The sequence below is a fragment of the Petaurus breviceps genome, unplaced genomic scaffold (genome assembly GCF_028583685.1).
Source record: "Petaurus breviceps papuanus isolate PSGF00001 unplaced genomic scaffold, PetGlider_PUasm1.0 38, whole genome shotgun sequence".
NCBI classification, from domain to species: Eukaryota; Metazoa; Chordata; class Mammalia; order Diprotodontia; family Petauridae; genus Petaurus; species Petaurus breviceps.
The window spans coordinates 37,906,669-37,922,330 of NW_027186304.1; the positions used below are offsets into that span (position 1 = coordinate 37,906,669).

A 15,662-nucleotide genomic window follows, 5' to 3' on the forward strand; every position below is an offset into this window, starting at 1 on the left:
AAAGAATAGCAGTCTCCAACATTCAAGAACAAACTTTGGTAAGGTGATTTATGTGGGCATCTTGCCTGGTACAGTCAATATCAAATAGAAATCCCTCTAAGCTAAACATAATACCCTTTTTCAAACTGCAGCTAAGAGAGATTCCAGTTAAATTATGTTTGAAGTTACCATGTTCTCTTTTAAGCCTTTACATCTGTTCTAGATTTTTATCCACTTGATCAATTAAACACACCAAGGACAGCGAATATGAATAACTATAGTTAGATTTATGATTCTTCTTTTCTTTATCTTTTGGTCCTTCCTAGTAAGGATTCACATCTCTAGTGATGCTATTGTGGTCTCCGCGGGACATAGGACCACACGATTTCAAGCTGGAAGGAACTCAGAGATCATTTAGTACAACCTTGCCATTTTATAGCCTAGGAAACTGAGGCCCAGAGAGGTGATGTATTTTGCTAAGGTTCTTGAAGCTGGTCAGTGACAGAGAAAAGACTAGAAACCTGCATCCTATTACTTCCAGGGCAAAATTGGTTCTGCTCTTGGAGCTAATAAGGACAATTTGTTGTTAGTACTAATCAATATTAATTTTAGGGATCAATTTCTAGCTTCAAAAGTTGAAATGAATCAATTAATTACTGGGCAGGTAGGTGACACAGTGGATAGAGTACCAAGGCCTGGAGTCAGGAAGACTTATTCTTCCTGAGTTCAAATCTGGCTTCAGACACTTACTGTGTGACGTTGGACAAGTCACTTAACCTCACTTGTTTCAGTTTCCTCATCTGTAAAATGAGCTGGAGAAGGAAATGGCAAACTACTCCAGTATTTCTGCTGAGAAAACCCCAAATGGGGTCACAAAGAGTCATACACGACTGAAAAGCATCTGAACACACACTTAATTACTTAGAGGTTGTACAGCAAATAGATAAATCACCATTTCCTTCATACAGGTTCATGAGCAGGGAACCAAAGGATGACACATTAACAAGAAAGCTAAGGACATTTTTAAAGTACAGAAAGATCCTCTATATATTTTATGTTCAAATGATGGAAAACCTGGTTGTGTGTGTGTGTGCGTGTGTGTGTGAAATTAGGCACTGATTTTGAGGCAATTAGACACCGTTGATAATTAAGTGCATTTAATATAAGTCATGATTCCCCCAAAGAAACAACTTTAAAATAAGACCACACAAAACTCAATTCCTTTCTTGGAATCAATCAGCATGTCCCATACATGAGTAGATATTTACTAAATAAATAACATTTAGGCATAACTTATATAACTGTAGTAGTAACAACACATCTTACCTTTTATTCTATGTTCTCAAAATCTATTGCATAAAGCAAAGTGACATTAGAAATTCTATATTCCTCAATAGATACAGAAAGCCTCTTTCTGTCCTTGGAAAGTTTTTCCAAAGGGTAGAGCTCAAATTAAAGTTCAAGGGGACAAACCCAAATTTTGGATAGTTTTGTAATTTCCCTGAATCAGAATCAAAGTGGGTTTTCATAGGATAATAAATTCAGAACTGGAAGGGGCTTTAGGGAACCTTAGAGTTCAACCAGTCCCAACTCCCTCATGAGGAAATGAGGCCCAGAGGGTTTGTTACCTATCCAAGGTCACACAAGTAACAAGTGGCAGAGTTGAGATTTGAACCCAGTTTCTCTGACTCCATATTTGGTCTTCTTTCCTCTATTCTACACTGTCTCTTTCCAAAATATTCATTTTGCCTTCTCCCGTATCTTAATCAAAGATGTTATTTTAATGTGAGGAATCAGGAGAGGACTGACTCACAAAACACCAGTTGTTCTTTAGAGTCGAATACCTCCTCCTTGAGAAGCATGTGCATTCTTGACAAATAGCATGGATACTCTTCAACAAGAATGCATTTGGGTTTGTCATTTACCTGGTTCCTAATCATTATGGCTATGATCCTTAAGTAGAAGAAAACATATTGCAATGAAATAAAAGAAACTCCCTACCTAGATGAATATATGGATATATGTTTCTATTAAGAGAGCTATATGTGACACAAAAAAGAAAGTGAACCCTCTAAAGGAGGCAGAAGTGCTTACGGCCTTGATTAGGGCTGGCAGCCCTGCTACCCTTAGAATTTGTTAACTGAATGGTGTAAGGGGGTTTCTTTCCACTCCATGAAGGTGCTGAAACACAGTGGAGTCTAGTTAACAGGCCAGTGTGTAAACCTTGTTGTAAGGGACAGTGAAGGCGTCTGGGAGCCGCCTCATACTTCGAAGCTAGGGCACAGTGTGGAGACCCTAAGATTGTCCAGAGAGCAGCAGTGCAGGCATTGTGAGCCAGTTAAACAAAATACTTTCAAAAACCAAAGTTCAAAACTGTTTGTAGAACAAATTTACTTTCTTACTGATGTGGACGGGATTTAGCCACCATGAAATAGGAGCTGAATTAACTCTTCCTGTGTGTTTCTTTACTTCGGAGGAGCCGTAAAATGCGTTCATTTTTGGTTAGTTCTGCTGGTAGTTCATTTGCCTGAAAGAAGAAATACAGCAGTAAGGAAACCCCAACTCAGGTGCCATGTTGTACGTCTTGATACACCAGTCCCCAGTAATCTCCCTTCCATTGATCTAAAATCCCCAGATTATTTACCTATGGCACTGTGTCTTCCTAACTCCAGTGCTGCCCAAATTGTAAACCACAGTGACTTATGCTGCAAGTGATCTGTGGTCTACAATTCAATAGCACAGATTGATTTGCTAGTGTTATTGGGAGACAGTGTGGTTTGGTGGAAGGCTCCTGTATAAACACTTGAGAGACCTGGGTTTCAATTGTGGTTGTGCCAACTTACCAGTTACTTTACCTCAGGCAAATGACCAAACATCTCTAAATAATTGTTTTCTCTTCTCTTTATTAACTTCAGGGTTGTATGGGGATCATAGGAGTTTATGAGCAAGCATAATCTAATATTGTCAAAAAGTAACAATAGGAAAGAAAGCAAAATATTAAGCAGAATGATGTTCTGGGGTAGTTAGTTCCACAGATCAATGTTACAAATGGATAATTAGTGGAAAAAGTTACAATGGGATTATGGGATTCTATAGCAGGGACCAATTATGATGTATTGATAACATTCTTGCAAAGTACATTGGTTGGGACAATCTCACAGAGGTATCTTGTTCCACAAAAATGCTTTGAAAAATGCAAAGCATCATATATTTGCAAGGTATCATTTCACATGACATTTAAATTATAGTTTTCTATGAATCAGGTCATTGAGTCAACAGCATTATCACTTACTATGTGCAAGACAATGTGCTAAGCTCTGGAAAAGCAAAGATGAGTAATAGATAATCCCTGCTGTCGAGGAACTCAGTTTAATGAAGGAAATAGCATGCAAACAACTGTACACCTAGGATATTATATGCATATATACATATATGTACACACAAATAATATAGGTGTACACAATGCATATATGTATGTATACAGCACGTGCAAGCATGTTTCTGTACAAACATGTACAACAATCTATATGTGTATTATACATGTATATATGCAAATATGTGTGTATTATATGTACACATTTTATTTCCTTTTATTATTTGGGACTCAGCCATTCATCCTGCAAATTTTGGTTGACTAAAAGTCTAGATTCTGTTAACATTAGCCTCGCCTGACCAAAATCTGTCCCAAGAGATAATGAAAATTAACTTAGAGCCTTAAACATTCCTTAGATAAGAAGCCAGAGGAAGAATCTCAACGGTCCCTGACTCCTGACATGTAAATATTCCTTAATCAGCCTCTCTGTGAATCTTCTAAATGTAGTTTAATCTTCCTATACATTAGTTTATCTATAGAGTTTGTTTGATGAGGTTTGTTTTTTCCTTAGGGGATGAATGAGATTATGGCTGTTTGTTCAACCTTGATGACAGGGAAAGGAAGGGAAGGAAAGGGAAGAAAAAGGAAAAATTGAAGGGATTTTGGATCTATCTTCTTTTCAACTTTTATGGCCTAAGAGGAATGTACAAGACTGCCATGTGTAAAAGAATTCTCTGTTATTCTGTAATTTTGCCAATAAGATGCCTTGTTAGAACCCTTGTGATTGAGGTTTTCTCTGAGGCCTGAAACTATGCCTTTGCCTAGTAATATCACCACCATGATTTCTACATTGTAGTAAATATATATTTGGTAGCAGTTACCCACCACATGAACTCAGAGAGAAGATATTTCTCCCATAGCAACTATATTCAAAATAGAGCTCCATAATATACCTTGAACTTGTTAGATGACTAAATAGAAGGTATTGGATGCAATCAACATGGGGAGAAAGAATTAAGCTTTTGTCCTGTAGGGGAACAGTGTAGAGGAGGAGCATGGGTTCCTCCAAATACCCGTCATTTTAAACTGTTTCTGTGGGTTTCCCCAGGAAATACAGGGAGCCAGGATTCATCTCTCCACCTCATTTCACTAGTCTCTCTTAGTTCTCCCCTACTTCTCTGAGCTTCAGAAATAAACCAAAATCAAAGCCCCCAAACTCCAAACAAATAATGTTCTTAAATTTTTTTTTCCTCCGTACTCCCTACCTATTTGGCCACTTCTCATTCATTCATTTCCTTTGCTGGATACTCACTCATTGTGAGTATCCCCCAAGGATCTGTCTTGGATCTTTTTCTCTTTTCTTTCTTTTTTTTTTGGGGGGGGGGAAGGCTGGGCAGTTGGGGTTAAGGTCACACAGCTAGTAAGTGTTAAGTGTCTGAGGTCAAATTTTAATTCAGGTCCTCCTGACTCCAGGGCTGGTGCTCTATTCACTGTGCCACCTAGCTGCCCCTTCTCTTTTCTTCTGTGGGGCAGCTAAATGGGGCAGTGGATAAAGTATTGGCTATAGAGTCAGAAAGATCCGAGTTCACATCTATCTCAAGACACTTACTAGCTGTGTAACTCTGGGCAAGTCATTTAACCTCTGTCTGCCTCAGTTTTCCCAATTGTAAAATGGTGATTCTAATAGCACCTCTCTCCCAGGATTTTTATGAAGATCAAATGAAATAATATTTGTAGTGCATTTAGCTCAGTGCTTGGTACATGGTAGTTAATTAATAAATGCTTATTTCCTTCCTTTCTTCTATACTTTCTCATTTGGTGACTTAGTCAGCCCCCATGGGTTCAATGGTCAGCTAAGCAGATGCTTCCCAAATCTGTGTTCTAGCTCTAGTTTCTATCCTGAGTTCCAGTCCAGGATCACCAACTGCCTGCTAAACACACAGAAATGAATGTCTGTAGGAATTTTTAACTCAGCATGCTCAAAACCAAACTCATTATATCATTATATCCATATATTGCGCCACTCCCCCAATCCATCCTCTCTCCAACCTTCCCTCCTATGGTTAAGGGCACCACCATCCTTCTAATCACTCACGTTTGTTCTCACTCTCAGTCTCCACACATATCTAATCAATTGCCAGATCTTGTTTCTATCTTTATTATTTTCATATATCCTCTCTCTACTCACAGGGCTACTACTTTAACTCAGACCCTCATCATCTATTCCCCAAACTATTTCAGCAGCCTCCTATTTCTTAATTATGTGACCCTGGGCAACTAGATGGCTCAGTGGATAAAGTACTGGGCTTGGAATTAGGAAGACTCATCTCTGTGAGTTCAAATCCAGCCTTAGATGAGTCTTCATGATTCCAAGTACAGTATTCTATCTACTATGTGGATATAGCATCAAGAATACATCCCTTGCTTCCCAGATCTCACGCATTGGCTGGAACCATGACCTGAGCCAAGCTTTCTGACTCCTTTTCAATATGGAAGTGGTTTACCATAAAGAGAAGTAAATTAGCCACCTTCCCCTCCCTTAAACTCCTAGGGAGCAGGGAGAGAAATGAGATTCTTACTTAACTCTCTTCTCAGGTCACTCAGGGACAGGGACTATATATAGCATAAGGGTCCTTGAGCAGGGCACAGTCCAAGCTCACAAATATTATGACTGTTTGTACTGGAAGAGTGAGCAGATGTAGAGTCATATTAGGGTCTCTCTTGGGCTGATGGGTTGAAGGAAGCCTTAGAGAAAGGCATCCTTATATCCTGATGTAACAGCATTGAGCATAAATGAAAAATTATTTCTTATCAATTTTATTATTTTTCTATTTCATTTAGTTCTTGATAATCCAAAAAATTAATAGTTCTTCTTAGTAAAAAAAAACACCTTTTTAAAAAAAAATTAGAAATGTATTAGAGCTCCAGTGATGGGCCTTCCTGAGGCAGTCCCCATTACGAAATAAATAAGCTTCAGAAAGGAACCTGATTTCCATTTATAATTCGGTTTCCTATGGGGGTGGGGAATGCATCCTCAGTTCAAAACAAATAAATAAACTTTTGGAACACAGCTAGTTTCTAAGTTGGAAACTCCTTGAATGTCCAGATATTACTTGATGGAATTTGTCTCAAAAGAATGGTACTAGGCAGTAGAATTTTAAAACATTTCTACAGCATATCTTTGAGCATAGGTATGCCACTTTACCCCAAGGGCTCAGAAGTCATTCCAAGATGAAAACTATTGGTGGATGGTTTTAGTCCAATATGGGCCTCTGCTTGACCACTGCAAGGAATTAGACACAGTAAAATGGGTTACCTTGTTTCTCAGGGCAGGGTCTGCACCAGCTTCCAGGAGCAAGGTGACTGCTCTGATGTTCCCGCTGAGCACTGCAGCGTGGAGAGCTGTCGTTCCATTCTAGAAGAAACATTTCTGGTGTTAGTAGCAACCACAGAAGGGATGAAACCATTCACATAGTTTAGGCATTGATTATAAAGCCAGAGCTCGAAGAACGAGATTGTCAGGACACAAACAGCAGTCTTATTTCCCCTATACTTCCCCCTCTTCCTTTCAGAACCCTTCTAATGCCTAGGATCTCCTTCCTTGCCTTCTACATGAGAACTGTTCAGTAAATGCTGACAGGTCGATGGCAAAGACAGAGATAGAAAAACTATAAAAAGCAGACAGAAGAAATGAAAAACACAGACATCTGGAGACATTTAGTTTAGGGGGAAATAGTCCTTCATCACTTTGTAGCCCCTGAGGGGAGTACGATTCAGTATCCCAAGTAACTGGTATTTATAATGATGATACCAACCCATCAAGAAAAGGTTTCATTACATTTAATGTGTGTTAATAAGACAAGGGAAGTATATGGTAATTTTAGAAAAACTTCCACCAAAATGTATCTAATCTTTAGTGAAGTCCTTAGCATACAACATGGCTCATTTAGAGGGACAATTTTAACAATAACAACAATAATAATAGCTTGTCATTTCAGTTGTGTCTGATTCTTTGTGGGTTTTTGTTTTTGTAGGGGGGAAGGCAGGGCAGTTGGGGTTAAGTGACTTGCCCAAGGTCACAAGCTAGTAAGTGTTCCGTGTCTGAGGCTGGATTTGAACTCAGGTCCTCCCAACTCTAGGGCTGGTGCTGTATTTATTCACTGCGCCACCTAGCCGCCCCATGGGTATTTTTTTTCAAGGGTACTAGAATGGTTTGGCATTTCCTTCTCCAGCTCATTTTACAGATGAGAAAACTGAGGCAGACAGGGTTAGATGACTTGCCCAGGGTCGGAGAGCTAGTAAGTTTCTGAGGTTGGATTTGAACTCAGGAAGATGAGTCTTCTTGATTCTAATCCCAGTGCCACATGCCTGACATATAATAATAGCTTTTGGAATTCATATAGTGCTCTAAGGTTTGCAAGGCACTTTCTATATATTATCTCATTTGATCCTCTTAAAAATCCTGTGAGGTAGGTGCCCCATTGTACAGATGAGGAAACTGAGGCTGAGAGAGGTTAAGTGACTTGCTCAGGGTTACACAGTCAATGTCTGAGGCAGGATTTGAACTGAGGTCTTCCTGATTCCAAGGCCAGCTCTCTCTATCCACCGCCCCACTTAGACATTTTACTGTTCTGTATGCCACCTTTGACTCTGGAGGACAATCCTAGATACTGCCCTTTAACTTCAGATGATGAAAAAGATGGAGAAGAAAATGCTTATAAGAGTATAACTACCCTTCTGGAGAAGATTCATAAGCAATTGGGATTATCAGCAATATGACTGGTTTCTTATTGAAACCATTTAATTTCTAATGCTTAATAATTTGGGTTTTGTCTTTTAGGAGATTTTTGGGAGATTTGGGTGGTTGCTTTGTCTTTTTCTGGAAAATATGGTATTAGAACTCCTTGGTCAATTTCTTCTCCCTGCCCCTTCTCCCTCCTCTTCTTTATGTTTATGCTGTCTTTATGCCTCCCCAGGTCCAAAAAAGGTGTTTGTATGTGTGAGAGAGGTAAAAAAAATTTCTACTAATATGTAGTTATACAAAAGCTTTTACGTGTAGACTTCTTCCTTTCTAAGTTCCTTTCATTGCAGATGACTTAACTTCCTTTTTAGACCATACCTTTAAAAGGCCAAGGGTGGGAGAGAACTTCAGCAGTTCCTCAATGACATCATTGTACCCTTTATTGGCAGCTTTCAATAATGCTGTTGTACCATCCTTAAGGGAGGGAGAGAGGTAGACAAAAGTCGGTTATGAAAGGAGTAATGCATTAACTCATAGTGGATGACAGGAGAATACAGAATGTGCTGGTACTGTATTAGCAATCAGGGAACAATTTTTGGTAGGCAAGTTGTGTAGACTTAAAATGCTGATCTTAGATGATCTCCCAATAGATAACTACCATTAAGCACATTAAATGCTGTTGATCTCTGACAAAACTATAGGCGAACCAAACAGATTCCTCCATCATACATCTAGCTTTGGGAAATTTATTCAGCTCCAGTTTCAGGATAGAGAGACCAGGAGGGCAAGGAGGCCCCCAAGTGACCTTCTTTCCAATTAGTAACTTAGTAATGTTAAATGAACCCTGTTGAATTTCATACTAACGCTGAAACATTTCTGAATCTATGGTATTCTTTTTCATTATGTATTTGGCAAAATTTTCAAGAAATACAAATAGATAATTAAGATGTGGAATAAATTTCCAGGTAAAACTTCAAATTTCTATTTGCATTTTGACTGGAAAAACATAATATGATCTGCATTTTAGCAAATAACATTTGTTCTGTGTCCCCTTCCAAATTGATCTGTGTATTGATAAAATGTTATCTTTGTTTATAATAATATGATTATAGTCATTAGTATATTATTTTTATTCTGTCAGTCTTGCCTGACACCACTTCATGGAAATCCTTCCATATTTCCTTATCTTCTTCATATTTATTTCATTACATTATTTTATTTGTATTACATTCATTTCATTACATTATTAAATTATATGAATATGCTATAGGCATTCCTTAATCATGAAGGCTGTTTCCAGTTTGTTTGGTTTTTTTTTGTGACAGAATCACTGAATCTCAGAGGTGCAAGAGACCTCACTTAGTCCAATACCTGAATAAAAATCTCTTATCACATCCTTAATTTGTGTGAATTGCCTGTCATTGCCTGTCTCTTATTATTTCCCCCGACATCCTATTCTACTTTGGAATAACTAAGGTTAAAATTTGTTCCTCTGCAACTTTCATCCTTTGCTTATAGTTCTCCCTTCTTGAACCAAAGTAAAAAAATTACTTTTTTGTGTGACAGTCCTCAAAATACCTGAAGATAACTATTTCCCTGAATTCAACAAAATATCAAAATAATAATAGCTTTATATAATAATTTATAGTATATATTAATATATTATGCCAGTATATTTATGTTATATATTATATGTATTATATATAGCACTTGAAGATGGGCAGAGTACATTGCATATGCCATCTCATTTAATAAGCAACATGTATATATGTGGCAATGTTTGGGGCTTTGGTAATACAAAGACAAAATAGAAAAACAGACCCTGTCTTCAAGGAGCATACATTCTTCTTTTTTTTAAAAATTTACTTATTTACTTTTAGTTTACAACATTCAGTTCTACAATCCCTCGAGTTTCAAATTTTCTCCCCCTCCCTCTGCCTCCTCCCCCCATGGCAGCATGCAATCAAATACAGGATCTACAAGTACCTTCACATTAAACATTAGTCAGGTTGTAAAGAAGGATTATAACCAATGGGGTGAACAATGAGAAAGAGGAAATAAAACAAAACAAGAAGAAAAGAGAGAACAGGTAATTTGCTTCAATCTGCATTCAGACTCTATAGTTCTTTCTCTCGGTGAAGGAGCATACATTCTATTAGAAGGACACAACACATGTATTCACATGTAACCTCCTCTTGGCTGAGTTTTTTTCTTTCTTGTCTTTCTGCATTTTCCTACCATTTCTAGGCACCGGATGAAAGAAGGGAACATGGAGGTGAATTGCTTAGGATATTTATCATAATTCTGTTGTTACAGTATAAAGTGAATATTTTAAAAGTGCCGTAGTGTTTTACAGAAAGGACCAGAGGAGGAAACTTGAGAAACACTCTGGAGATCTGTTGGAAAAGATGTCAAGATGTCACAGGCTCTCTGGTGAACAGCCTGGGAGGTTTTGTTAAACTGACAACTGAAATACCTTCAAGAGTCCATGAAGGCAGCGAGTGACAGTCGAGAGGTAGTAAGGGTAAGTCTTTACAATCCCAATAAGACAGTGGGAAATAGGTGTGATAGCCTTTACTTTGGGGACCAGAACGCCCAGAGGGGTGATCCCTCACCACCACGGTCTGTGGGTGTGTCTGGGAAACACCAGGTGAAGATAGGTGGGTTGGAGGCAGCTGAGATTTCAAACATCAACCAGAGCAACAGACTGCCAATCAGTGGGAACTTGTAAAGGTGGGACTATTAGGTTTCTTTTCTCTGTACTAGGATTTTGTACATATTTGTTCACATGTTGTCTCCCTCAGTAAACTCCTTGAGGGCTAGGACTGTCTTCTCACTTTTATATATATTTTGCTTTTTGGAGGGGGAAGGGTAGGGCATTTGGGGTTAAGTAACTTGCCCAAGGTCACACGGCTAGTTTTTTTTTTTTAATGTATGTGTCAAGTGTCAGAGGCTGGATCTGAACCCAGGTCCTCCTGACTCTAGGGCTGGTGCTCTATTCACTGTGCCACCTTTTTAATATTTTCAATCACTTAGCACAATGTCTGGCTGGCACATAGTAGGTGCTTAATAAATGTTGACTTATTGATGACAAGAAATAATCCTTTCGGGTCACTGAAGCTGAGAAAGAGATTAGAATCTCGATGTAAATGATACTGGCCACAAGCCAAGGCATTATGGATTATGATATGGCTAAATTATATTCTTAGAGAAGAGTTCCAGAAAAGCAGAAAAATGGGTTTTTACTTGTGGCAAAAGTAAGCTTTGAGGGCCATCTAGTGACCTGATCTGATAGAGCAATTTACTAGATGCTGATAGTGTGCTGAGCTGGGGTAGTTTGACCCCAGATCACCACCTAGTGGCCCACCCAGAAATGAGAAAGCTATCTCTGGTCTTCCTCCCAGATCACCACCACCTAGGTGAAAGTCAGTCAGTAAACATTTATTAAGCACCTACCATATATGTGCCCGGTAATGTGTTGAGGATACAAGGACAGTCTCTGCTCTTGTGTAAAGCACAGATAAAGAGAATTTGAGAAGGGACAGTTGGACCAGGAGTGACATTTGAGGTGAGTTTTGTCCAGAGATAGAATTCTAAGAGGAGGGAGGGACAGTCTATGCAAAGGCAGGCAGCTCAAAGATGGAATGGCAGATTCTATGTCACCCAGATTGGCTGGAATGTGGTATGAATCAAAGGGAATAAGTGGGATAAGTCTGGAAACACAGGCTACCTCTAGATTGTGGAAAGCTTTAAACACCCAATGGGGGACTTTGTATTTTATCATAGAGGCAACAGGTAGCCACTGGAGCTTTTTGATCACACTTGTGCTTTAGAAAGGTATGGGAGCTGTGTGGAGGATAGATCAGAGGATGGATGTGCTAGAAGCAGGGAGACCCAAAAGGGGGCTATTTATTGCTTTAGTACAGACAGGCAATGAGGGACTGAATTAGGCTGGTAGCTATGTCTCTGCAGAAGAAGGATGGATGTGAGAGACATTATGGAGGGGAAATGACAACATTTGCTAACTTATTAGATATGGGGGAATGAGGGAGAGGAAGGAGCCTTGGTTTCCTCCAATCTTTTTACTCTTGGTGACTATAAAGATGATGGTCCTCCCGACAGAAATATAATATTTAGAAGAGGGATGGGGCTTACGGGAAAGATAATGAATTCTGCTTTGGACATGTTGAGTTTGAGATGCCAACAGATCTGGAGACAGAGATGCCCAGAAGGCATTTGGTGATGTGGGACTGAAGTCGGGAGAGAGATTAGGATTGGATGTATGGATTTTTGTAGTCATCTCATTGCAGCAGACATGTACCGTTCATTCTGGGTAGCTCCTAGAGATAAGATTTTATGATTTAAATTTCTCCTTAAAGTGTCTTTCATAATGTTACTCTGAGGGATAAGACAACAATAAAAGTCCGGTTTAGGCCATTACTGGTGTTTTTCCATTCTCATCTCCTGAAGGGTACAGAAACCTTTAGCAAATGAGAAGCATGGGTTCCTCTGAGTCTGAGACTTATGTCTTATATCTTGTTTCCTCTTTGGCTGCTCAGGACCCAGAATAGCCTCATAAAAAACAGGCTTTGAGTGATTATACTCAAAAGGACCGCTGACAAGGGCTTCTTCCCATGTCTTCGGGGGAGCTACAGAATGCCTGAACTACCCTGCATAGCTACACAATAAATTTTGCCTACCGCTAGCACTCATGAGTTGGGTTTTCCTAGTGGAGAACCCTCAAACTCATTAATGCTGATACAGCAAGTCTGAATGTTAAAGACAGTATGATCTTAAGTGCAAGGCAGATACACTTGGAGTTAAGGTATGATTTTGCTCTATGGAGTCAAAAGCTTTCTTGTCTATTGGTAGATGATGCACTAGATAAAGGCATAAAACAAAGATTGTCCATTTCATTGGGTTCCTTAAGAATTCTATTAAATACATAGACAGCCTAAACTTGTGTAGCACCCAGATATCACAAAAGACACAGAAATAAACAAGTTTGCCTTGTACCTTTACAAAGACATTACCTGCTTGTGAAATTAGAGAGGAGAGGTAAATTTTGGGAATCTGAGGTAAGGCTTATATAAGCTATCATTACACAGGAAATCAGGAGGAATATTTAAAAAGTATGGTTCCCCAATATTTTAAGGTTTATTTCACTGTTCAAAAACCCCCCAACATTTTTTATGTTATGCTATATACATAGAAATGTGGTTTTTTTGGTCTTATGTATTTAAGTTCAAAATGAATTTTTTAAAAAATGGTTTGTCCTGCATTTATAGACAACATTACTTGTATGTTGAGATGACAAGAGTTGGCGTTACTTACGTTCCTTGCAGCATCCCGATCTGCCCCCCGAAGCAACATTACTCTGACTACCTCACTGTGTCCCATCTGAGATGCTATCCACAATGGAGCTGTTCCATCCTTTAGGGGGAAAAAGGTCAACAAAGGTGTAAGTGTGTAGCACTATGTGCTCTGGCTCCTGGCTTCAAGGGATATCAAAACCATTTAAACTTCTAAGGATGGAAGATACCAGCAAGGTACTCTCTGGGGAACAAATAATGATAATTTGAGAAGGAACAGTTGGGCCAGGGGTGGCATTTGAGGTAGGATTCAATTCAGACCAATAGCTATTCTGTAACTTTTCTAGTCTTGGAGAGTTGTCTGGTATACTGAAAGGGTAAGAGACTTGTCCAGGGTCATACAGCCAGAAAGTGGCAAAACTGGAATCTGAACCTGGGCTATTCTTGCTCTGAAATCAACTTTCTATCCACTTATACCAGAGGTATCAGACATGGACCCACAGGCCCTGCCTGCATTACTCCCAGTGTCCTGAATCAGATCAGAAAATATAATTGGGAAATAGTTAAGATAATAAGTAAAAATATAATCCATAAACCACTCAAGAAGTTCAGGCCTCAAACACCCTAAGAATAAAGAAGCATCTTGACCCGAATTATCCTGACTCTTGGACTTTCACTACCATGCCCTCACCTTCACCCCTGCTCCACTTTTATTTGTTGGCCTTCGCCTATTAGAATATAGGATTCTTTAGGGCAAGTGTTTCTTAGCGTTTTTGTTTGTTTTTTAATTTCTTGGGCTTAGCACAGCACTCACATGTAGTAATTGCTTAATAAATGCTTGTTGATTTAGCTTGACTTGACTATAAATCTGCCCCTCAATGCCTTAGGTCATGGGATCTCAGAGGTCACCTATCGGTTCTCTCACTGTTCAAATAACAACATGGAAGCTGATTTTCCCCAGGTCACAGGGGTAGCATGATAAGGTGTTTGAACCCAAATTCTACCATCCCAGAGCCAGGGTTCTTTCCATTTGATCGTGTAATTTGCTTAATCTGTAGAATTTACCTATGAAAGTTCTACCATAGGCTGGGTTTTCATAGAGCAGGGAAATATGTTTGCACCCCCCGCCCCCGCCCCACTCTGCCAATTCTAAGGCAGAAGAAGGGATTTCCTTTTTCACAGATAAATCAGGTTTGCCCATTGGTGTTAGGGAATGTGCCTCTTGTTATGTCTTAAAGGTCTCTCTCCAGCAGAGGGTGCCAGGGACTAGTTTTTATGATAGATAGACATGGCCTGACCCAGCTTGGTAAAAAAAATTTCACCTAGCATAGAGAGAGTTACTTGGATAATGTGTGGGCATTTGCCCTGTGGCCATCCTAATGCTGTTCCAGAGGGACAAGGCAACTTCTGGCTGAGGCAAACTTCATAGTCCTAAGAAGTCATTAGTAAGGAGCAGAAGCCTCTGATTGGAAACACAGGCTGGTTGAAGGTCAGCTGTCATAATATATAACAGCTTTAGTTGGGTTCATGCCTGGGCGTGAGCGCGCACACGCACGCGCACACACACACACACACACACACACACACACACACACAAACACACGTCGTTATTCAGTCATTTCAGTTGTGGCCAATGCTTCGTGATCCCATTTGGGGTTTTCTTGGCAAAGATACTGGAGTGATTTGCCATCTCCTTCTCCAGCTCATCTTACAGATGAGGAAACTGAGGCAAACAGGGTTAAGTGACTTGTCCAGGGTCACATAGTTAGTGACTGTCTGAGGCCAGATTTGAGCTCAGGAAGATGAATCTTCTTAATTCAAGAAGCCTAGTGTTTCAAACACTGTGCCACCTAATTGTTCTTTTTACTCACATATTTTAGTTTTTAACCATCAACTTCTGATCCTAATGGGAGATTTTGCTATAGCCAACACTCAGTAATATGCCCATAGTTTAGAGTTTAGGGAATTCCTGGTAAGGAAAATCCCTCTACTAGATGCTAGGTGACCACTGAGAGAGCCCTGGGCCTAGAGTCAGTTGGATCTGAGTTCGAATCTAGCCAGTTACTAGCGGTGTATCCCAGGCAAGTTGCTTAACCACCATCTGTCTTAATAACCATAAAATAGGGACAATAATAGCACCTACCTTCCCTGGTTGTGAGGAACAAATGAGCTAATATGGCACTTAGCAGAGTGCCTGGCAGACAATATTGCTTAATAAATGCTTGTTCCTTTCCTCCTCCTCTATCAATTCAGACCAGTAGCTGTTCTGCAATGTTTTTAGTCTTGGAGAATTGTCTGGTATACTGAGAGAGTAAGA

The 15,662-nt window shown here is 39.5% G+C and overlaps 1 protein-coding gene across 2 annotated transcripts in view; it reads right to left on the reverse strand.

The window, feature by feature from the left end:
* Positions 1–1,098: 1,098 nt before the first annotated feature.
* ANKRD29 (ankyrin repeat domain 29) overlaps positions 1,099–15,662 on the reverse strand; it is a 61,680-nt gene continuing 47,116 nt past the window's right edge. For both annotated transcript variants that reach the window (XM_069099793.1, XM_069099794.1), the window contains exons 7-10: positions 13,368–13,466; positions 8,412–8,507; positions 6,609–6,707; positions 1,099–2,506 (exon numbers count right to left, since the gene is read on the reverse strand). In XM_069099793.1, coding sequence (XP_068955894.1) covers positions 2,423–2,506; positions 6,609–6,707; positions 8,412–8,507; positions 13,368–13,466 — 378 coding nt within the window. In that variant the 3' untranslated portion in view covers positions 1,099–2,422. The remainder of the gene's footprint in view (positions 2,507–6,608; positions 6,708–8,411; positions 8,508–13,367; positions 13,467–15,662) is intronic.